The sequence below is a fragment of the Xiphophorus hellerii genome, chromosome 18, assembly GCF_003331165.1.
Source record: "Xiphophorus hellerii strain 12219 chromosome 18, Xiphophorus_hellerii-4.1, whole genome shotgun sequence".
NCBI lineage: Eukaryota > Metazoa > Chordata > Actinopteri > Cyprinodontiformes > Poeciliidae > Xiphophorus > Xiphophorus hellerii.
Genome location: NC_045689.1, coordinates 22,329,944 through 22,353,143, shown reverse-complemented (window position 1 = coordinate 22,353,143; position 23,200 = coordinate 22,329,944). Strand labels below are relative to the sequence as shown.

General features: G+C 38.5%; 1 protein-coding gene across 6 annotated transcripts in view; it reads left to right on the top strand.

Moving 5' to 3' along the window:
• Positions 1-21,877, top strand: part of arhgef12a (Rho guanine nucleotide exchange factor (GEF) 12a) — a 60,632-nt gene extending 38,755 nt beyond the window's left edge. For 5 of the 6 annotated variants that reach the window (XM_032545162.1, XM_032545161.1, XM_032545160.1 and 2 more), the window contains 36 exons: positions 1,315-1,364; positions 1,581-1,638; positions 1,738-1,910; positions 2,140-2,217; positions 2,905-3,024; positions 3,398-3,505; positions 4,033-4,158; positions 5,602-5,703; positions 5,823-5,933; positions 6,017-6,115; positions 6,358-6,400; positions 6,527-6,632; positions 6,783-6,920; positions 8,607-8,639; positions 9,255-9,369; positions 9,454-9,553; positions 11,441-11,635; positions 13,022-13,163; positions 13,244-13,276; positions 13,367-13,518; positions 14,917-15,063; positions 15,153-15,238; positions 16,123-16,248; positions 16,346-16,460; positions 17,491-17,591; positions 17,764-17,841; positions 17,967-18,042; positions 18,172-18,339; positions 18,788-18,875; positions 18,966-19,043; positions 19,142-19,236; positions 19,325-19,525; positions 19,611-19,847; positions 19,930-20,156; positions 20,498-20,573; positions 20,665-21,877. In XM_032545162.1, the coding sequence (XP_032401053.1) occupies positions 1,315-1,364; positions 1,581-1,638; positions 1,738-1,910; positions 2,140-2,217; positions 2,905-3,024; positions 3,398-3,505; positions 4,033-4,158; positions 5,602-5,703; positions 5,823-5,933; positions 6,017-6,115; positions 6,358-6,400; positions 6,527-6,632; positions 6,783-6,920; positions 8,607-8,639; positions 9,255-9,369; positions 9,454-9,553; positions 11,441-11,635; positions 13,022-13,163; positions 13,244-13,276; positions 13,367-13,518; positions 14,917-15,063; positions 15,153-15,238; positions 16,123-16,248; positions 16,346-16,460; positions 17,491-17,591; positions 17,764-17,841; positions 17,967-18,042; positions 18,172-18,339; positions 18,788-18,875; positions 18,966-19,043; positions 19,142-19,236; positions 19,325-19,525; positions 19,611-19,847; positions 19,930-20,156; positions 20,498-20,573; positions 20,665-20,675 (3,992 nt within the window). In that variant the 3' untranslated portion in view covers positions 20,676-21,877. The remainder of the gene's footprint in view (positions 1-1,314; positions 1,365-1,580; positions 1,639-1,737; positions 1,911-2,139; positions 2,218-2,904; positions 3,025-3,397; positions 3,506-4,032; positions 4,159-5,601; positions 5,704-5,822; positions 5,934-6,016; positions 6,116-6,357; positions 6,401-6,526; positions 6,633-6,782; positions 6,921-8,606; positions 8,640-9,254; positions 9,370-9,453; positions 9,554-11,440; positions 11,636-13,021; positions 13,164-13,243; positions 13,277-13,366; positions 13,519-14,916; positions 15,064-15,152; positions 15,239-16,122; positions 16,249-16,345; positions 16,461-17,490; positions 17,592-17,763; positions 17,842-17,966; positions 18,043-18,171; positions 18,340-18,787; positions 18,876-18,965; positions 19,044-19,141; positions 19,237-19,324; positions 19,526-19,610; positions 19,848-19,929; positions 20,157-20,497; positions 20,574-20,664) is intronic. The other variant, XM_032545163.1, reaches the window with a different exon arrangement.
• Positions 21,878-23,200: the final 1,323 nt, after the last annotated feature.

Below are 23,200 nucleotides of genomic sequence, written 5' to 3'. Positions count from 1 at the left end.
TCTGTGTTTCAAAGAAACACACATTTGGTGTATGTCCAAATGTGGGAATAAATGCCCCGTGATGAGTCATAAACTAACCAATGCCCTCCACCTTCTCTTCAGTTCATCTCATAAGTTTTTCTTTAAATTTTGATCTGCGATTATATCCATTAATGAAGATCAGCTTTTTTATGTTTTGAACCATTTCTGTGTCAATTTGGACAGAGGTTTTGAGTCATTATTCCGCTAAAACGTGTGACAACAAACATTCAGTTTTCTGACAGAATTCACCAGAAAGAGGCCTACAGCAACCCTGGTCCTCCATCTTGCCAAACAGTGGTGCTTCGACACATGCCCGACTGTTCTATAGTGCCAAACTCACCTGGATGTTTGTTGCTGAAAAGCAGAGTCTTAGTTTCACAATACCCATGTTTACATTTGTGATGACAGGGTAGCAAAGCATTTTTCCAATTATACCTTCCAGACAACTTGTTAGCGTGTAGATAGCGTTTAATGGAGACTCAGTCATCAATGTCACTCATTGTTGGGAGTTCTCTGACGTTGCATTTTGGATATTTACCTTCCTAACTCTTCACTGAGGTGGCAAGATAGTTTTGTTGTTTGTTTAGTCTAGTGGCCATTCAATAAGAGAAATAGGCCTTTACCTGTGTTTATAATCTTGGAAAGCAGGGAGTCGTATAGTACTAATTACATTTACAGAAACTCAACTTCAAAGAATAAATGTATTATTTTATATATGAACAAAGCAATTAGACGATAGGGCAATGTAAAGAGAACTGATGCAAAATTTAAAAAGTTTGTCTCTGGCCTTCCTTATTATCAGGTGTGAGGTTAAGCTAAGACCAACAACATTTAGTAAGCAAGTACTGTGGAAATATAACAATAGATAATAGCTGTTTGTAATGGTCGAATGTTTACCCACAGCCTTTTTAGGACCTTTGCTGCAGTTAATGGCCACTGCCAAGCCTTGTTGGTTGTTTTTTTTGGATTTACAAACTACACTAGCTTTACCCTGCTGAGTATAGTCAGACGTGGCTCCTATAATAACCCGTCTCTTGCCTAAATCCCCTTGTTTGGGGTGGAGCTGTGAAACAGGTCCTACTTGTAATATAACTACTATTATGGTCTTCTAAAAGAGGCCCTTTGCCTCATCTGGTCTGCCAAGACAATGTGAAATATTTGTTGTATAGAAATTTCAACAATTTAACCAGGAAGATGTATTTGTTATTTTCCTTCGACAGGATCATTATTTGTTGTGTTTCTGTTCTCCCTCTTGAGTCAAATCATTGCTTCTTTCTCCTTTGTTCTTGCCAGATGGGGCTGCAATGCGGGCAGGTGTTCAGACGGGAGACAGGATCATCAAGGTAATGTGGTTTAAAGAAACAGAAGATAAACCCAAGTGTCACAATATCGGTTCAGTAAAGTGGCTGTATGCTGCCACCTGCTGGACATGAGGTGTCATCTGCTGCTCACTTTCAGAGAATATTTCATTGTCAAACATTTCGGCTTGGCTTCGCATTTAAAGTTTTTGTTGTTGTTTGTTTTTCATTTCTAATAATTATGCTGCTGTTGTCTTCCAGGTTAACGGGACCCTTGTCACACATTCTAACCACACAGAAGTAGTGAAACTTATCAAATGTTAGTTCCTCTGGACATATTTTTACCAAAAAAAACACATTTATAAACAGAATAAAGCTGAAGATGAGATTGTGTAATTCTTCTGTCTTATTGTTCTAGCGGGCTCCTACGTGGCGCTCACGGTTTTGGGGCGCCCTCCAGGACTAGCCCAGATCCCGTTGCCTGAAGCAGAGCCTGACATCTTGGGTGTTAGCATATCCTCTCCAAACTCTCCAGCAACAGAGCGCCCCTACAGTCCTCAGGACCGCTTCTCCCCCTTCCAATCATCATGGGTACGAAAGATATCTAATTTATTATCACTCTATTACCGTGCTGACTAAAATATCTGCAGATTCTGCATCTATGTCCAATCTCGCAATTATAACATATCTCAATTGATGCGTTAAATCTTTGGAATGCTTGTCATATCTGCCTTTGTGTGTTCCTCACGTAAATTTATAGCACTGGTTCCACTGAGTAAGCAGAATTAGGTTAATCAATTACCACCTTTTCAACCCTCAGGAAGAAAATGGCAGTGCCTGCAACCAGAGGTCTGATGTCTTGCAAAAGAAGCTCTCAAAAGAACAGCAGGATCTACAGGTTTGCATAATAATGGCTGTTATCTACTGTGTTTTACTTTAAAACTTGGCGTCTCCTTGGTAGTGAGCTACTCTACTTGACCCTTAGCTCCATTTGTGTATAAAGCCTCGATTAGAAATGTTGCAACCTAATAATTTCTCAAGATCACTTGTTCTACTTCCACTTAAGTAGAACGAGAACCTTAAGCATAGAGCCAGAGTTACAATAAAGTGATTTGAATCAAAGTATTTCTATGTGCTCGGATGGCCTAGTCAAAGTCTATGCCTAAATCCAATTATATAGAATTACAAGTTCATGGTCACAGACAGTATCCACTCAGTCTGAATGAGTTTGAGCAAAAAAATGACTGAAGTTTGAAGAGACGCATGTGTGAGACTGGAAGCTGGAAATGCACAAAATGTGGTTCTGCAGAACCATGACTCATAGAGGGTAAATTAAAAAGCATGACACATTTTTTTTTATATTTTTAGTTGTAATAAAAACTGTGAAAGCCATGTATCCCATTCCTTCCTCTTCATAATTGTGTTCTACTTTGCACTATATAGATTTATGCAATTATCGCTTGACAGAATCGGAAGAAGTTGTGTGATTATTTTTTGCGAGTTTTGTATGTTCGTATTCGCTTATTTGTGCATAAGTACCCTTATACCTGTCTTTTGTTTTGATTACTCTCCTCACGTTGTCTAGGCAATGAAAGAGGAGTACAGCAGGAACCCCTCCCCCAAACTACTGAAGGACATCCAGGAAGCTAAAAAACACATTCCTCAGCTGCAGGGTCAGCTCTTAAAGTCCACTGAAACAACACAGGTACCAACTTTCATATTTGCCCCAGAAAACAGGAAATCTACTGACATAGATCTACCAGATATATCCCAGCAATCTCTGTATAATTTTTTGTAGCACATTTGGGGATCATTCCAGACATCCTAATCTCATCAAAGGATTAAGCTTCCTCTGTGGGAAGCCACTCTTTTGTGTCTGCATGGCAGAGAGTTTTGCATCTCTCGTGCTATTTAAAGTGTTTCTGGATGTCAGTCTGCTGCATGCCAGTCACATTCCGGAAATGTAATAAATCTACCATTTTACTCATTAGTTTTCTCACATTAACGCGTTACATTCTTTGGATGGTGACCAGCTTTTGACTTTTGAAAATTGTAACAAGTCTTGCATGGATCTGCAGGAGGCTGTTTCAGGTGGCGATGCAGACGACAGTAGCATGTACGAAACGGATCTCGCACACACCCCTAAAGCAGACAATAGCACAGATCTATCCTGGAGCAGCTCTCCCGTAAGTACTGACTTTCATTCATCGTGATTAAATGCTCATCATATTTACAGAGTAATTTAAATGCATGCATTGACTTTTCTTTCACATGCTGGTTTGACAGAATGCAGATAAAATATATTATTGGAGGGGTGGCTGTTATGTAAAATCAATTGTTTGAGTTTTGTATTATTTTGTAATGTTATTCTCTCATACTGCGAGTTTTGCTCTTACGAACAGTTGTTAATGGCATAATGTGGAGTGTCTTTAAGTAGTAAAGACACTAATAAAGACGAGGTCAATTTCAAGGCATCAAATTAGTCAAATTTCTTTTTAGTCATATTTGATTTATGCAACATTTTAATAACAACTGAAGGTGACACAGTCACTTTATTGTGCTACAAAATGGCACTAAGTGCCTGGAAGATACAAAATACTGCAACTTTAACCAGTTGCAGTATTTTGCAACTGTATTATTTCTGTATTTTATTATTCCTTTAGTAAATACGGATTACTTAAAAATGCTTCATTATTTTCCATCTTGTTTCCAGATATTTAGACCAGCGACTCCAGAAAGCCATTGTCCTAAAGAGCTCTCCTACCCCAGCCCAAAGAGCACACCCCGAAACAGCTTCAACTCCTGCCACTCCCCAGAGACGGAGGACACCACTGACCTGGTAATTGAACTAATCACTAATCCATATGCAGTTAGCCTGCTTTACTTGTTTAAAAAACAGTGTAGACTTGTTTTAGGGACCTTAAATGACTAGGTTCACCCAACTAGCTGTAGATTTGAGGTGAAATTAGACAGTTTGAATGTAGCTCTTTACTTTCGTTGTTCAACCAACTTTTTGCCATGTGCTGCACCCCTGCCAAAAAGCTAGATCCTCAGCATGATCCTCATCTCACTGGAAATTTTGCCAAATCCTTTCAAAACTGTAGTCAGATAGACCAGCTTTCGTCTCATCCGGCCTTAAAACTGTCCTCTTGAAGGCATTTGGCCCCTCCGTGTCCACTACTGCAAACTGAATGTGTTGATTTTTGAGCAGCATTTTTTTTTCTCAGTTGTCAACCTACAGGTTTAGGTTCATGGTGTCTGGCTTCACTGAAGGCAGTGACACTGGTGTTTTTAGCAGGCTCTAGTTCATGATAGGCCTGAGCCCTTGTGGTTCCTGGTTGTTTTTGAGCATCCTAAACAACGTCCTTTTGTGTTAGTTGGACAGTTTGAGTCAGATGTTTGTAACTTGGACACAATCAGTTTTTCCAACAAGGCAATGATACGTAGCACAAATCAAAACTATGTTTGGAAAAGATAAATCAAAATAATATTAAGCTTATGGAATAGGCCTGAGAAAAATCCTCTTAAAAATGTATTGATTGTGATCAGGTCTTTGTAAAGAAGTAAACCAACCAGTTTAAAGGACCTTCACCTATTTTTATAAAGAATATTGGTTAAATATCCAATGAGGATTATGCCAGAACATTGCTAATGGCAGTACAAAGTATCTCTCTTCAGACTGATAATGCCCGTTTATCCAAATATGGCTGTGGTTGTACATAAGGCTGAACAATATTAGAAAGTCTTGCGATTGCAGTAATATTAGTGTTTATTGACAATAATGAGATCAGATGTGATAGATGCCTATTTTCTTTTTTCTCTTCTTCTCATTTGTGCTTCCACCACTCTGTGACCTTCAGCATTTTGGGTATTGTCATTAGTGTCAAGTGTGAGGATCTACTGCCACGATACTGTCCAACTTGCCAAATATTACATTAGCACATGAGATGCAAGTTTATGACCCTTAACATATATTAGCCAACAATTGCTGTATTTTAAATAGTGCTTTGCAATATAAATATTGCTGAGACTAATATTGGAATGTTGTATTTGCAATATATTTTGCAGACTTGATCCTGTACGTATAATTTTGACGTTGTGTGATTAGAGAAAATCCAGATTAGATTCAAACTTTTGCAACCAGTTTTTGTGTTACATAATCATTTTCACATGGAAAAGGGAGTTAAAAGGAGATTCATGCCTATAATGAATGTATGAAAAGTTTCAATGTAGAGAGACTAATATGTTTAATAGTTTTTTTTTGTTTGTTTGTTTTTTACAGGACTCTCTGTCACCCTCCGCACTCAGCAGTCCCTCCTCTTCTCGCGTTATCTCGCAAATTATTGGAGCTGAAGATGACTATTTTGGTCGAGACCAAGAGCAGGTGGGCTTTTTTACAGGCTTCTAACTTAAGTGTCACACATTACAGATGTACTATAGACATCTGTACGCAAATGTACCCTTGTAAAAGGAAGTTTAAAGAAGGACGTGCGTGTGTTTCAGACAAACGGCCAGTGTGACAGCTTTAACAGTATTGAGCAGCTCAAGTCTCGCCCTGCTCACCTCGCAGCCTTTCTGCACTATGTCATCTCTCAGTTTGAACCTGCTCCTGTGGTGAGACTCTCATAAGCGCAGTTATTATCTGTTTTTATGCAACCTGACATCCTCTAAGTGAATCCTAATGATCCGCTTCTCAGTTGTGCTACCTCCATACCGAGCTCTACAAGCAGACCAACTCCAAAGAGACCCGACGGGTTTTCATGGACCTCCACAATTTTTTTATGGACCGGGGAGCAGTGAGTTGCTCACGTTGAACATGAATTACATTTTTACATGAAAGTTGTTGAATGCTACTAAAATTACTCTAACATGTTTGTTATTAAATATTTAATAGTTAGATTTTTCTGAATCAGTCACATGTTTAGCCAAACATGACCATAATCTCTGCCAAAACCACTTCATTTATATCAATTATGGCACTGATATGTTAATAGGGCATCATTGCAACTAATTGACTTAAAAACATTTTCTGTTGCAGAATTTAAAGGTTGCTGTTCCTGAATCTGTTTCCTCTGATCTTGGTAACTATGTCATTGTGCTTATGAAACTTGGTGAATATTCTGCTTTGTTGGATCATTTTTGTTTGAGTGTGAGTTCTTAACCTTATGTTTAGCGCATTTAAAGAGTTTTCTTTTTTTTCTTTGAAGATCGGCGGCGGACAGAGCTGATACCAGAGGAAATAAATAGGCAACATGTTCAAACACTGCAGGACTCTCTGCTAGCTGACGTTGAGAAACACCTCGAGGACTTTAGGTAAACCTGGTCGCTCTGACTGTTGTAGTCCTTTCTAACGTGGCAGCTACTTAAGTAAGCTGTTTTAAAGTTCAAACTGTGAATTGTTGATATCAGTGCACAAATAGTTTTTACAGCGATTCATGGATAAAAATATGCTTTGAATTTCAGGCAGAAGCGCAATATGGGCCTAACGGTGGCTGAAGCTGAGCTGGCCAGACTGGACCAAGAGAGAGTCCGAGATCGTGTCACGCTTGAGCGAGAACGTTCATACGCTGAAAACATCATATCTAAAATAGATGATATTCTGTGAGTCGCTCATTCAGTTGACTTTCCGGTCTGACGTTGACATGCAGTCATGAAAAATTGTAAACGTAGATCTTTTAATGATGTATTTGAGATGTCTTTTTTCCTAGTTGAAATGATCACAGAACTGAAAAAGAAAAGAAAAATCTTAAAAGCTGGAATTTGTTTTTTCATTTTCATTACAGAGTTTGAAATCACACATAAAAACTCAAATATTTGAGCACTAATCTTTGGTTGAATGCAACCAGCGTCAACTCTCTGGCAATATTCTGGCCGAATATAATCATATTATATTGTCCCCTTTGTGCTTTGTACGAGGACCTCTAGTAGAGAGAGACAGACTCTCATCATGACCCTGCCACCAGTTCAAGTTAGGACTGCCTGAGGCGCAGTTAGGCTGTTTCTTTCCTTCATCCACGTTACTTCTCGCATGCAGTCTGTATTAAAAAGGTTTTATCTTCAAAATGTGATCTCTGTAGAAAGAGCTCATAAATTACTGGCGATTTTTAAAAATAAATACTTTAAATTGCCTTATAGGTTTGAGAACTCTGTAAATTTGAGTCAGTCTCTAATCTTTAGCTCCCTCATGAAAAATGTGCAGAAAGCCTGTCAATCCAAATTAGACTGAAACAAATCGTTGTTCTACTTTCAAAGAGGAACTCCCAGCTTCCTCTTCAGGCAATCCTGATCATTTGCAACAAATTAATAGTCCTTAATAATATCAATGTCAGGTCTAAATACCTATTAGAGACAATTTAAACAAATACAGGAAAGACAAGAGAGTTAGATTCTTTGTTTCTCGCGAGGAGAGCAGACAGAGAGATGCTTCCAGTTACAAATCTCCAACTACTCTGGAAACACATCTCCCGCTCCCCTATTTTATTGATTTTAGGAACCCTGCCACACGGGGCGCTGCAACTCTATGGGGTGGGGTCAAAGCATGGTTGCAGCGCTAATGACATTCACTAATCTAGACACATGTTATCTATACTCTAAATCTTTCTTTCTCCAGGCACGGCGTCGAATAAGACACGTTGCATAGCTTCAAAGGAACGGCTTTGTATCACAAAGAAGCACAGAGCAGAGTTTATTGTCAGGCATGTAAAACTCTGCTGGGAGCAATTAACACCTCTGTCTTGTAGGAAGTCCTGCAGGGCAACAGCTGCTGAGAGTAGCTGTCACCCCTATTTCTCAGGGAAGTCTCAGGATAGAATCAAAGTTATTTAACACACAGAAACATTATCTAAATGTAACTACAAGGCTACATGATACAACAAATATTTGATAATTACTAATACAATTTACCTAACAATCAAGTTGAAATAACATTAAAGTACTTTAGCGCTAGTTATCAGAAGATTAGATTTATATATGCATATATTTGAGAATTGCTGTTTAATTTAGTGGTTTAATTTAGTGGTGGTATATATTACGTCAAATGATGCATGGACACCCAAGAATTCTTTCATGACAGAACCCATCCAGTTCATTTATGTAAAATTGTTTCTCCCTTAAAGCAATTAAAGCCCATAATTGGAATGATGTTTATGCAAAAGATGAGTGCATGTAAACATCTGACTGGAAATGTATCCATATAAATAAATTTTGATGAAAGGTCATTGGGGTTGTTGAGCGGAAATATACTACTCATGTCTCTTTTTGTTCAATCATATTTTTTTTGCCTTTCAGTTTAACTACTCAGACCACAGAGGAAGACAAATGGTAAGACATCTCATACTGTCACAAGTATACATTTCTTAATTAAATGAATATTTGAGAGGTGTATTGTTTCTTTTTGAATGAATGAGTCTCAAACTTAAGAAGTCTTTTAGCACAGTGAAAGACTGTGCTAAAAGAATGTTTAAAGACTTCTGTCTTTAAACATTTTGATTCTGTAAAATCAGGCATTAAAAGCAGACTTGGGTTAAATGAACTATGTCAGAAATAATAATTTGTGAACTTAAGACCATATGTCTGTGATGTTTCTCCCACGGCAACTGAGCAACTCTGACAAGTTCCTTTGTGCCATTAAAGCTCCGATTTGCATCTCCCACAAATAAGGCGTCCGGGCAGACTTTTAAAGAGAACATGTAATTTATGCAGTGTGTTTATATTAAATTATTCAAAAGTGTGACTGATTGAAACACTCTTGTTTGATATGCCATATGGTCACTGCACAGCACAGATGGGTTGTCTAGAAATTGTACAAGGACTGGGATGACATATGGCACAAGTCGCAATATGCATACACGTGCTATTCACAATTAAGCGTTGCCTCATTTTTTGTTAAACTGCAAATCCCAAACTTGCATGTTAACTCTTCTTATTTTTCTTTAGCACTACAATACAGTTTGTTATCTATACATACATGAAGCACCTCGGTGTGAGGGTTAAGGAGCCTCGAAATCTGGAGTCCAAACGGGGTCTGAACCGTCTTTTCCCTAAGATGAAGGTACCACGTGTGCTTCTGGCATATCAAACGTTCTCCTTTACCTTTAACAAGCATGTAACGCTTTGTCTCCTCCTTTTCTTTAAGCATAAAAGTATTAAAACAGATAAAGAAGTTGATGACAGATTAAAAAAGAAATTTTTAAATCTTGTACCTCAGCGTCGACCCAGCCGCATCGAAGCAGCAGGTAAGTGCTTGATTTTGGGTGTATGCGTGTTTTGAAGGCTGTCTGATCTAGTTGAAACCATATATAATCATACATATAATTTCTTTACTGCTAAATGCCAGAATATTTTTATTTGGAAGCTTACATACATAAAAAATACAATACCCTTTGGTAGATTATGATTTGTGTGGCTTTGTATTTTCAGCCAGAGTTGCAATGATTTTTTGATATTTTTTTGGACAAGATTTTAAAGATGATAGAAAGTGAGATTCCGATTGGTGTGCAGATTCTTCTCCAACACATCCCACAGATTCTCAGCATGGTTAAGGTCTGGACTTTGCGGTGGCCAATCCATGTGTGAAAATGATGTATCATGCTTTTTTAACTACTCTTGCATAATTTGAGCATGATAAATTCTGGTATTATTATTATGGAAATATGCCTGTGATAAAAATCCATTGATGGACTAACCTGATCATTCAGTATATTCAGATGATCTGCAGGCAGATTATGTGCAGCAACCCCAGATCATAGTGCTGCCTCCACAAGCTTGTAAGGTAGATGCTAGGCATGATGGGTACATCACTTAATGTGCCTCTCTTCTTACCTTAGCAACCGTCACTCTAGGACAGAATAACTCCGAACTTATCAAATCACATGATCTTCTTCCGTTTCTCCACACTGCAATGCCTGCAAACTGAATCCATTTGTTCTAAACAGCCTCAATGATCGGTGGTGTTCTTAAAACTACTCAGATGTGTTGCACCAATCCCTTAAACAGGCATTATTAAAACAATGGAAATGTCTGGTTAACATACGAGACAAAGACTGGTTCTGTGTCCCAGAGAGAACCATGTTTTAATGTGAAAGCCTAAAACATGGTTTTGGAGCAAAAACAGAGTATCTTGTAAAGATGCTGACTCGAGGTGGTAAGAGAAAGACATTATGCACAGTGAAAAAAGTCCTGTGCCAACAAGGGCTGAAGGACACTTGGAAAGGAAAAAGCCATTACTCCAAAAGTAACATAGAAAAAAATTGATTATATTTTCAAATTGCAAAGCACAATGGCCTTATGCTTTGGAGAGATATTTTGTGGTCTAATAAAACTAAAGTGGAAATACTTGGCCATAGTAATTATTGTTACATTTGGAAGAAAAGTGAAGATATTTATAAGCCAGAGAAGAGCGCCTCAATTGTGAAGTTCTGTTGGAAGGTGTTTTGCTGCAAGAGGGATTGCTGCATTTCACAATACAGGTTTTATTGTAAGTAAAGAAAAACATTGCATGTCTTTATTAAAGCGACATCTCAAGACAACAGCATGACGATCGAAGATCAGGAACTGATGGCTCTTTAAGCTAACAATATCTATAAACTTTCTGCCAATTTACAATTGCAAATTACTGACTACACATGCAATTTTTGGTCTGGTCATCAAAAAGCTCTGATATGAGTTCCATAGAAAATTTGTGGGCAGAGCTGAAAAGGTGTGTACATGCATGACAGCCTATAAAACTAGCTACACCAGTTCAGTCAGGAGAAATGGGCTAAAAAAACAGCAAACTATTGTGAGAAGCCTTTGGAAGGATCACCAAAACATTTGACCCAAGCAGCTAGCTCAAAGGCAATTCTAACAAATGCTAAGGACACTTAAGCTATTTTCAGAATGTAAAGAAAGGATGGAGATTATTTTCTTGTTATTTTGGTATTTAACAAATAAAGAATTTTGGTAGACCTAATAAACCTAAAACAGGAAAGGCTTATTATGATTCAATTATCATCAGTGGGGAAAAATGGCTATGTAACTCTTTAAAGACTGAATATATTTATCTGGTGTGAATTGTAAAAAAAACCCAAAAAACTGGCACTCAATATATATTCTTTCTCTTTTTACAACTTTTAACACAACAGGCAAAAACCTGGAAAATCGCCCCAGGCCTCAGAAACAGCTGTCTCAGCCAACGCTAGGAGCGGTTGAGCTAATGGATAACAGTCGTCTGAGGGGCAGCCAGTCCAGTGAGGGCCCCGAACTCACTCATTCCTTGTCTGTCTCATCTCCAAGTAACACCACCCACAGTGTGGATGCAAACCGAGACGCTGATATTGGTGAGCTTTAATGTGGCCTATTTAATTAGAATATTAAGATTGTCGATCTGAGTTTTGCCGCATTTTATTAGTTTAGCATAATAAAATAGCCTTTACTTTTGGGAAGTTTAATATGTTTAATAGCCTTGTAGCCACTTTGTAAAGTGGTCATAGTTTCAACATTCTGCTGTTCATGTCTACGCTTTTAGATAGTGAACCAACATATATGCAGAAATATAGTCTTTGAGATAGCATAGGAATAAGCTTGATATAAAGTTAATCATTCACATTTTGCTACACAAATCACCACCAACTGCAAAAATAGAGTTCAGAGTGCAATTAAAAACAATCCAATCTCAACATTAATATCAAATTGTTTGTTTCATGATGTCTTTTGGTGTGATACCAAATTAAATTCCCTTCAAATTGGTGGAATTGTGAACCAATGAACAGATTTCAACTTCATTATTACAACTTCCATTTGTGTTTGGGAAAGGGAGTAAAGCAGTTCCAAAGGCAAAATTAAAAAGCATAATTATCAGCAAGCAAACTCTCAACTGATGATTCTGTTGCAGCTATTACACTTTACAGTTTATGTTGAGTCACTCCAAACATTATGGAACTGTATCGTGCCAATTTTGAGCTGCAGGATTACAACTATCACTTTATGGCAGCATAACACCATTATGTCAGGATGCCCACAAAAAATATATCCCACAAAAGGGTGGTGCAGATTATATTTGTGTGTTGCATGTTCCAAAAACTGTGTGGGCAAAGGATGTCTGCGTGGGACAGATTAATGCAGCTGTACTCCTGGCAATCTTTATGCAGTTAAAGCAAAGTGAAAACCACCATGACACACATGGGGTTGTTGAGTTGCACAGTTGAATAAAGCTGTTTAAAGCTTTATTTTGATGGATTTTAAAATATTTTCACTGGTGTTTTGTACCACCGTATACAGAAGCACGCTACTGTCACAGTGGAAAATAAATTAACAATATAATTACCATGTGAAATGTAGTATCATTGATATTACCAGTATATTGCCAACTTCATGTTTTATTTTCAGCTTTCTTTTATGGCCACTCTGTCGTCCGACACCATCCACAATTACAGCCAAAATCCTCATTTAAATAGGACGGTCTGTACCACCGTGCCGCCTGTAATCAGCTGCATGCACAATTTTCTGTAGATTCAGCTCTATGGGCCCACTAATTGTGCATACAGTTTTTATCTGGGATCTTTTACGATCAGACCCTAAATCTTAACTCCAGTCTGATGACTTCTACCAACCATCCTGTTGAAATTTCTCTCCTTCTGTGACCCTTTTGTTGACTACAAATGAAGTTATTTAAGTCGGTGTACGGCGTAAGCACACTTCAAGGTAAGCTAATGTATGCGGTTCAGTTTCAGGTGGGACTCCAACATCAGCCCCCTCCAGGCTGAGTGACGGTCTTCAGCCTGATCCTCTGGATGGATTAGCTTTCCCTGATTCAACTGAGCTTTATCCCATGGAGAAGTTACCAGAAGATGACAGAGAAAGTGACAGGTGTGTTTTACGCATTCTGTATCAGAATGAAGACAATTTCCCATTTTTGTCATTGATTAATTTAACTAAATCTTATTTAGAGCTCATGACGGGACACCAAAGGCAGTTAGAAAGTGAGTGCAGCAGATCCATTTGACTTTGGTGTTTGGGATTAATCTGAAAGGTAAAGGGAGAAATGAAAGGTTACCTTATTCTTGTCTTAGACTTGAGGCACTGGGTATTGGAGATGTCCAGAGCGAGGATGATCAGGGGACAGACTCTGAGCTCGATCCCCACAACTGGCAGCAGCTGGTGGGACGAGAAGTCCTTGCAGGACTCAGGCCTCAAGAGATTAAGAGACAAGAAGTTATAAACGGTGAGTGCAAACAGCAGCCATTGGTCCATAAGTCTTCTTCATGTTTAATTTATTACAACCACAAATGTATTTTACTGGGATTTCACATGCTACCGCAGGGCTCTTTGGCACCTCCACTGTGGCTCTTATAAAACCAAATAATATTGTGTGTAAATATAAAGGCAATATGTGCTTTATGTTTTTAAGTCGGCAACCTATCTTCCTTCATTTTCCATATTTATGGGAAGGGCTCACTCGGTTAGCCTCAGCTGGACTCTACAAAACAAAGTAAAAAACCGACAGGATTCATTTTGTCCTAGAATCTGAAAACAGAAAGCAATATTAATCTAAACTCCTTAGCTTTCAAAATAGAAATGCCATCTAGTACATATTTATAATGTATTTGATAAAGTAACGTTTCTTTTCAATTGAACAATGTTAAATCCAATATCTGAAAATGGAAAGAGATTCATACACTTGCAAGCACATCGAGATACACCGTTCGAACTAAACTGATTGGTTGGAATTATTAAAAGAAGCAGCCAAGAAGTCCTTAGGAACTCTGGAGGAGCTGAAGAGAGCTACTTCCATAGTGGGAGAATTTGTCGACAAGACAAATATTAGTTGTGCGCACAATAAATCTGGCCTTTGTGGAAAATTATCTAGGAGAAAGTAATTACTGCACACTTTGCTGGCAGACCAGAGTCATTCCTAATAGCAATACAGCAAGGTGCTCTGGTCTGATGAGGCCAAATTTTGACTGTTTGGTCCAAATTCAAAATCACTCTCTGAGAAGGACAGTGAACTTTGAAAACAGCTAGTGAAACATTCTCGCGGCAGCGTTGTGCTGTGACGATGCTATTCTTCAGCAGGGACAGGAAAACTGGGAAGCTAAATGAAGGCAGATGCTGAGCAATCCTGGATGAAAACTTAACGGAGGCTCGAGACTGGCTAGCAGGTTTACCTTCAAGCAGCAACAACCCTAAGCAAACAGTTGATCTACAAATTGAATGGTTTAGATAAATTTTTCTAAAGTGCCCAGCATCCCGTCTGACTGATAATGAGCTATTTTTGCAAAAAAGAATAACCAAAAATGTCAGTCTGTAGATTTGCAAAGCTGGTGGACAAAACCCAAAAAGCCTGCAGCAAGAAATAGTTCTAGCAAGTGATGAACCTGGGAGGATAAATACACCTTTCAGGTCCTAATTTGTAAAAAATGCAAATGCCCTATATCATTGTAATTTCACCTCACAATTATGAACAACCTTGTTTTTGAGTATAACATAAAATCCCAATAAAACGCATTCAAGTTAATAAAGAAAAAAAGATCAAGAGATATGAATACTTTTGCATGTCACTATGAGAGTGTACTCACTATCTAATCTTCTGCTGAGTTAACTACTTTCATGTCGTCCACAGAGTTGTTTTATACAGAGCGTGCACATGTAGGGATGCTGAAAGTTCTGGATGACGTCTTCTACCAGAGGCTTTCCAAAGACGCAATCCTTCCTCCTGCTGACATCAAGAACATCTTCACCAACCTGGAAGAGGTCCTGCAGCTGCATGGTACACTCAATAAAACAACTCTTGTACTCTGTAACTTTAATTCATAATTCATAATAAGACACTTTAACGATACATTTGTTGAATTTCAGTTTCAATACTTGAGCAAATGGCAGCCATACGGAAGAGAAATGATTCGTTGGTAATAGATCTAAGAGGGGACGACTTGCTCTCGTGGGTGAGTCAAAATTGTTTCTTCTGGTATCGTTTTTTTTAAACTGTAGTCACAGCTTGAGTGTTATAGTCGAAACAAACTGTGCAGACAGACACAGGGAATGTTCACAGTTGATATTATGCCTTTTTTTTTTTTCAAACCACAGCCTTCAAAGTCTGTTATGAGCATTTTATGTGTCAAACTAATTGAAAGTAAGCCATAATTGTCAAATGAAAAGAAAATGGTGTTTGCAGTTTACAACTGTTTCAAGTCTTGCCACAGAATCTGGACTTTGACTGAATGCTTTGATATAAAAAAAAAAAACAGCATTATTGCACTGCTTGTCTCTTTTGGGTTATTTTGCAACCTGTAACAGGCTTTTGTTAAGTATTACTCATAAGCTCTGATTTAAAAAAGGAACAAAAAGGGAGATTTTTATTTATGAATGTTTAGAAAGCCTTAACCTTTACAAATATCAGCTGCTTTGAGTTAAGTGTAAAAAAAACTCCAGACAGAAACAATCTTTAGCCCAATAGGAAACTTTCCTATCTTAGTAACAGGGAATGTTTCCACCATGGAGAACAAATGCAGCCTTGTTTCTTAATGATGTCAGAAGATGGCCTGGATTTGACTAACATCTACACATCTCAATGGCTTTCCTGACATATTTGATGTGAGGTAGTCAAATATCCAGTGGCAGGCTCGTCTGAATCCCATGTGTGGGGAGATAAGGAGGGCAAACAGTCCCCCGAGGTCTGAGCATCGATCGAGTACCACATTAAAACGTAAGCTGTCCGTAGTCGAAGGACATAAGTCAGGCCACTTTCTTGGAGTCAGCTGCTCATGTAAAAGATTTCCGTTACAAATGCCTCTGACCAACTGAGCTCCTCTTCATCTCTGCTCTGTAGTTCAGTGGTGCCGAGGAGGAGAAGATCAAGCAGGCAGTGGGAACATTTTGCAGTAACCAGCCATTTGCACTGGAGATTATCAAGACCAAGCAGAAGAAAGACTCGAGGTTCACCTCATTCATTCAGGTACTTGTGATGCGTCTCACTACATTGTACAGGTATTTTTCCCCCAAAATATATTTCACTATGTAAGGACTCCTGACTTTTATTTGTCTATTTTTAGGAGGCAGAGAGTAACAGACAGTGTCGAAGATTGCAGCTAAAGGACATAATTCCTGTTGAGATGCTGCGGCTCACCAAGTACCCCCTGTTGTTAGACAACATTGTCAAATACACAGGTGCAGTCATGCTGACACAGGTTTTTTGTTTATGTTCTAATTATGTTCTAGTCTGTGGATTTATGGGCTGCTTTTCCTCTTTTAACTGGCTTTGGTAATTATTTAATTAACCAAATTGCAGTAATTTTATTTTTTTGAATAGTTTTTATTAGTTTAATTTGGGATTATTATATTAAGTAAAGAACACAAATTGCCAGTTTGGACCAGAAGATTGTTTAGAAACCTGTCAATTGATGTCCATTGTGGTCTGTTCTATATCTAGTAAAGCTGTTTCTGTTTTTAGTTTGCAAGTAAAATCAGAAATGTTCATATTAAGAAAGTTTGGCACCAAAAACTGTTTGCAGCTTTTATATTTGAGATCTAATAAGAATTTAACTGAAATGTTTATATTTAGGCAACAAAAATGGGGTTAAAATTGAGCAACATGTTTGGTAATTTATAATTGGAATAGTCAGCTACTGTCTGTTAAGATGAAAAGTTCACCAATACAACTGATGTACTGTAGATAACACTGGTGTACTATATATTTGCAGGGTTATGTGGTACTCATTCTGGATTCTCTAAAGTGGTAAATCCAGCATAAAAACAAAGGAAATGTTTATTTTAAAATTTTGATACAGTATAAAAAGTGATTCATATTGAAAACCAGCTCTTGAGTTTCAGTAAAGCGGTGATAAATGACATTTTGTTGCAACACACCGACTATTAATGAAGTACTGAGACTAGAAGACAGATTATCATTATAATGGTCCTGCAGAGTGAGTTCACAGTTCCGGAAATGGGGCACCAATTATTTGGGCCATCATTTTATTCTTAGCACGAGTTTGGGTCTCACATGAGGAGAAAGCCTTAATGATAAAATATGACCAGCTCTTATAGGAGCATAATGCCTCCCGTGCTTTATTATATTTTCTAAGAATTATGTGTCCATTAATACTTCCTGTGTTAATGGACACAGGAAGTATTAATTTGTCCAGAAGCTCCCCAAGGAACCAGAGTCCTTACTGCTTGATATCATAATATTTTTCAGACGATCCAGTGGAGAAGCACAAAGTTAAGCAGGCAGCAGACTGCTGTAGAAAGATCCTTAGTCACGTCAACCAGGCTTTAAAAGAGTCTGAGGACAAACAGGTGGGTTTTTGAAATGTGTTATCATGTTAAATTTTCTTCATGTGTTTCCTTTAGTTTCCTTATTTGGAGGAAGGAGACAGTTCTTTAGTTTTTCTGGCAGTAACAACCTCTCTCCATATAGCAATCTTTAGCAAACCACTTACTCATCCTATTTTTCTGTTTATTCCTACAGAAATTAGAGGACTACCAGAGAAGATTGGACCTCTCCTCTCTAAAGCAGACAGACAACCCAGTGATCCTTGAGCTAAAGGTGCACTTGTTTGTCATCCACCACCATGTGCATTGTGAAACATGCACTGGATAAAACCATATGAGTAATAGGTCCACAAACCTTAAATCTCACTTATTTATTTTTTTCTGCTGTGCATCCATCAGAACCTGGATTTGACCAAGAAGACACTGATTCACGAGGGCCCTCTATCATGGAAAATGAACAAGGATAAGACTATTGGTTTGCACTGATTGTTTTTTTTAATACATTTAAATATTATCATGCTCTTCATAGAACCCGCAGTGTAACTCTACTACAAAAATGTGTATGTATGAAAGCGAATGGATGCATTCTGTCTTTCCCTTTCAGAGCTGTACACGCTCCTCCTGGAGGACATCCTTGTTCTGCTACAGAAACAAGACGAGCGTCTGATCCTAAAATGTCACAGCAAAATCCTGGCAGGCACCCCAGATACAAAACACACCTTCAGCCCCATCATTAAACTCAGCACTGTTCTGGTGCGCTCTGTGGCTACAGGTCAGTTTACAATCTCCCCGGACTCTCCGCTACTGAAATTCGTAGAAAAAGTCCTAGAACCCGTGTAACTTCTCAACCTTATCATAAGAGATCGGTATCTGGTGGTTTATGTCTGTTGTATTTTTTATGTTTTGTCACTTCATAAGATGAACTTTAAAGGATTTTATTGGGATTACATGTTATAGACGAGCAAAATGTGATGCAGAGTGAGTAAAGTAGTTATTTCAGCTCCTTTGAGTCACTACTTGGTTGAATCACCTTTTGATACAATTACATCTACAGGTTTTTAACGAGATTGAAGAAGGAAAAAATAACACCCAACAAAAACATTATGTTTTGTGGTTGTAAATACCTTTGCAATTTATTGTCCAGATTTTCACTTAAGCTCCTTTGATAGAAACATAAACAATCTAACCTTAAAGCCTCTGATCACTCTCTCTCCTGCCAGACAACAAGTCCTTCTTCGTTCTCTCCATGTCTGACAACGTTGCACAGATTTACGAGCTCATGGCGCCCACAGTCTCAGATCAGAAAATGTGAGTCCAGTTTCCTTGCGATGGATTCATTTGACACTTTTACCACGGTTGTTTATCTTACCGAAAAGTATTTTTCTCCTCCTACACAAGGTGGCAGACTCTGATCTCCCAAAGAGCCGATACGATGAAGGTCAAACCTCACAGCATCATACCGTTACCTCAGACTGAGTATGCTTCCTTTTCGTTTTATAATCCAGTCTCATCAGATAGCTACCAGGGTTTCGGCTTGTTACAGAGTTAAGGTTCTGTCTGTGTGGGTGTCTTAGTGGGGAGCGAGACGGCGTGGAGATCATTACAGCAGGTGTTTCCAGACTGAGCAGAGAACAAGACCGCACATCCACTGGCAGCACGCAGTCCGCAGGTAACTGAAGCCGCTCATTTCTACTGCCTATCATGGAAAATATTTCCATCCACACTGCAGCTGTGTAACTGCAATCATCCATCTTTAGATAAAGAGAGCGGCCCGGCCTCTAGAAGTACCCTGCAAGGTTCTCTACCTGCTGGTAACCCGTTTGAGGAAGTAAAGGCAGACGTGGAGGAAGAGGAAGGTTTTCTGGACCCAGAGCTTTCGTGTGAAGTATCTGAAGTTGACAGAGATGGAGACTCGTTCGATGTGTTCCCCTCAAGGGCAGATGAAGCACTTAAAACATGTAAGTCCTTTGGATACATAAAGAAATTAACTCTCTGAGCTCTTAAATTACAAAGCCAGTCATTACTACTTGTTGGTTTCTTCAGTGGCTGCATTAAAGCAAGTCCTGGTGAACCAGCTGATGTCCCAGGAGGCAGCACAACAAACCAAACGTTCCACAGGAGCCCGTCTCCTAAGAACCACTTCTTTGCGGACACCGACAGACAACCGCGCAAAGGTGATGGCTCACAACGGCTCCGAGAAGAGCACCTCTAAGGCAGAGGACCTGGCTCAGGACCTGGGGTCAGGGGACACTGGATTCTTTGATTCTCCTGAAGATTATGGTATGTGCAAGGAAGTAGAAAATTCATTTAAAAAATGTGTTTGGAAATTCTTTGCAGTAGATCATTTTGATTCTGCCTGCAGGATGTTTAGTCCTGGAGGGTTACGGAGGACAAGGGGAGAGCAGCACAGACGACGACATCCTGGCATCAACCCAAGGGAAACAGCTGAGGACCTCACAAGGCTGTGCGGCCGACTCCGGCATCAATTTGAGATTTTCTTCAACGTCACAGTTCGGCAGCCTCTCCACTTTCAGCAGACAGGTGTTGTCTCACCTTAGACATCTTCAGACCAGCCTCGGCTATTTAAAGGTACTCAAGATTACTCATCGTTATGTATTTCCAGCTCCTCAACATATCATTTAATCCTGGGTTCCTACACAGATTTAGAAAGTCTGAAAAAAGTGTTATCCAGGTCTGTTCAAGTATGGAGAAGGTTTTGTGTTTCCAGACTCTATTCTCCATCTGAATGAGATGACAATGCAGTATTCGATTAAAATAACAACAAATAGACGATGTAGACTGATAACTGTAAATTTGAGTGTAGCAAAATATCAACCTGAAAAATGTGTAGGAGCCTTGAGCCTTGTCTAATAGTAGGTCATAGACAAACATAGTTTGACATAGCGACACCTTTTCTTCCCTTTTTATAGGAAGTTGAGACCAAGTACAATAATCTAATACGCCAAAGGACAGATAGGTCATCGACAGACACAGATGGAAACAAAGGTATTCACGTTTAAGCGTAAATCCTTCACTTTGAACCATTTCTGTTCTGTTCCCTTTTTCTAATTTTCCATTCAATGTTGTTTTTACTCAGATAAAAGATAGTGTGGATGTCAACGCCGCGGCTTTTGACTTTGGTACCATGGAAGAAGTACCGACTCGTCGTCTGTTTTTTCTTCTCGAGTCCTGGACTTTCTGGACGTCGTATAAGCTTGTCCTTTGACTGCTGAGCTCTTCTTTTTTTTTTTTTTTTTTTCCTTCACCCACAGCCACCGCAGGGAATAACAGACTTAAGTGTGAAGCAAATGTTTTTGAAGGGAGAATTCATTGGTGTGGTGCCATGCCATCCCTTCTCAGCACAAGGCGAACAGGGAAGTGGGATTGCCCCCCGAAAACCTCAACCCCTTTCTACCATTGAACACCAAATTTTCCCCTCTAAACTCCCTGCAAGAAAGAGAACTTATACCAAAATGTACAAAGATGTGTGTTTAGAATATATATATATGAAACACAAACAAGAAAAGGAAAATTTTAAGATAATGTATTAAGATTTTGTTTTATTCCCAAGATGTATTTATTTTCTTTCTTTTTATTTTTTTTTAAGTGTTTCCCAAATTGTTTGCATGCTTTTGGCCATGGTGTGTTACCTTTTTAGCTGCTTATCCTGGTTGGGTCACACATGGTTGGCCTGAGTGCACGCTAGTATACAAGTGCTCTAGCGTACCTTGATGAGTGGTAGCACTATATCCTGACTGATAGAGGCCAGAGTTGCACGAGTGATGGAGAAATCCAGTGTATTAAAACTCCTGAACATTGTTAAAGTCTAGAATTTAACACAAATTCTAAGTCTGGTGTTAACTAGAATGAAGAGTTTTTAGGCTCTGATCTGGTCCTGTTGCATTTCTGTGCTGATTCCTTTCTTTCCCCTCTTACTCTTTTCTCCTTTTGTGTGCGTGACTTCCCCCCTGCCCCCCGTGAACCTTTTTGGGTGTCATCTCTTTCCTCTTTCAAGCAGCCGAGTGGCGCTCATGCTTATTTATCCCTTCCCACACTCTATATGTCATGCTTCCTGTTGTGCCTCTGGTTATCTTGCTCTGTTACCCTCTCCTACAAGGAGCGGTCATGCTCTCTCTGTATCAGCTTCTGACAGAAATGCTGCTTCCTTCTGCTACTGTTGGTGATACTGATCTGACTGCCCACATTTTCTAATAATGTCATGAAGTTCATCATATAGTGTACAATGATCAAGTTGGAAGGTTATTCATAATGTTACGAAATAAAAGGTGCCATGACACATTGAAAAAGAAGTCAAAATATTTTCTTCCTTGTTTTCTAGATGGTTCTTATATTGGAGTGATAGGGCGCCTGGTAATAATATTTGAACCCTTTTGCATTTTGCCATGGTACAACAGCAAATCTTAATGTAATTTAGTCAGATTTTATGGAATAAACTAGCAGAACATTGAGTATAATTGTCAAGTGGAAGAATAGGTATTTGATTTTACGTAGGTAATACATATCTAAAACAGCTTTGCAAAACAACATTTCTCTAATTATAGTCGCAACACCTTTGGGGTATGTCTCTACCAGCTTTACCTGTCTAGAGATTTGGGAATACCAGTTTTGACATCTTCCTACAGATTCTCAGTTCCATTCATGTGTTTAGACTTTGACTAGGCTACTGTAATGCTCTAAATGAATTGATGGATTTGTTTTGAAGGATGAGCCTTTGCCCTGGTATCAAGTCTTTTTTTTGCTAATTACAAACCTTCTAGTATAAATCTCCATATTTCCATAATCTCTGACCAGCATACCTATTGCTGCTAAAGAAACATGAAACCACATCATAATGCTGCCACCACTATTTTTCATGGTGAAGAAGCTTAGTGATGTGCAGTACTTGCTTTCTTCTGCTGATAGGATTTAGGATTTTGTATGAATTAAGTTAATTTTAGTCTCATCTTACCAGAGCACTTTCTTCTACATGTTCGCTCTGTCTCCTACATGACTTGTGATGTTAAAAATTTAAGAAATTGTTTTCTAACTTGGCACTAACTTAAAAATCTCAGCAACTTTGATCCTGATCTGTCTCATGTGTCCTATGAGCTTACGATACAGTTTTACTTAGGGTTCCCTGACAAACCTCTTAGGCCTTCACACAAGAGTCAATTATACTGTGAGAAGATTATAGACAGGAAATCTTAATTTAAGAAATATGTGGTATAAAATGACAAAGTGTGGAAAAGTTTGAGGAGTATGAGGTTACTGATCTATTTTATTTATATAATTATTTTTTGCATAACATCTTATCCAGGAAACATCAGGAAAGATGTTTCCTGCATAAGAAAACAGGAAACTAACAGGAAAATAAAATATGATGGACTGGCCTAACTCTTAAAAAGAGACTGCTATGCTTAGGAATGTCTTGTTGGTAAAATTACTTATTTTAATCTAAATAACTATTCAGATAGGTTATTCATCTATTGGTCTTCAACTATTAATTACAGAGACAATATTAAATTAACAGACACTGTTAAGCCTATTTAATTTATCAGATTGATAATATGGTTTCCTTAGCTCATAGTGGGATTTGTCATCGTTGTAAAAGATGTCTACAAGTTATCATGTAT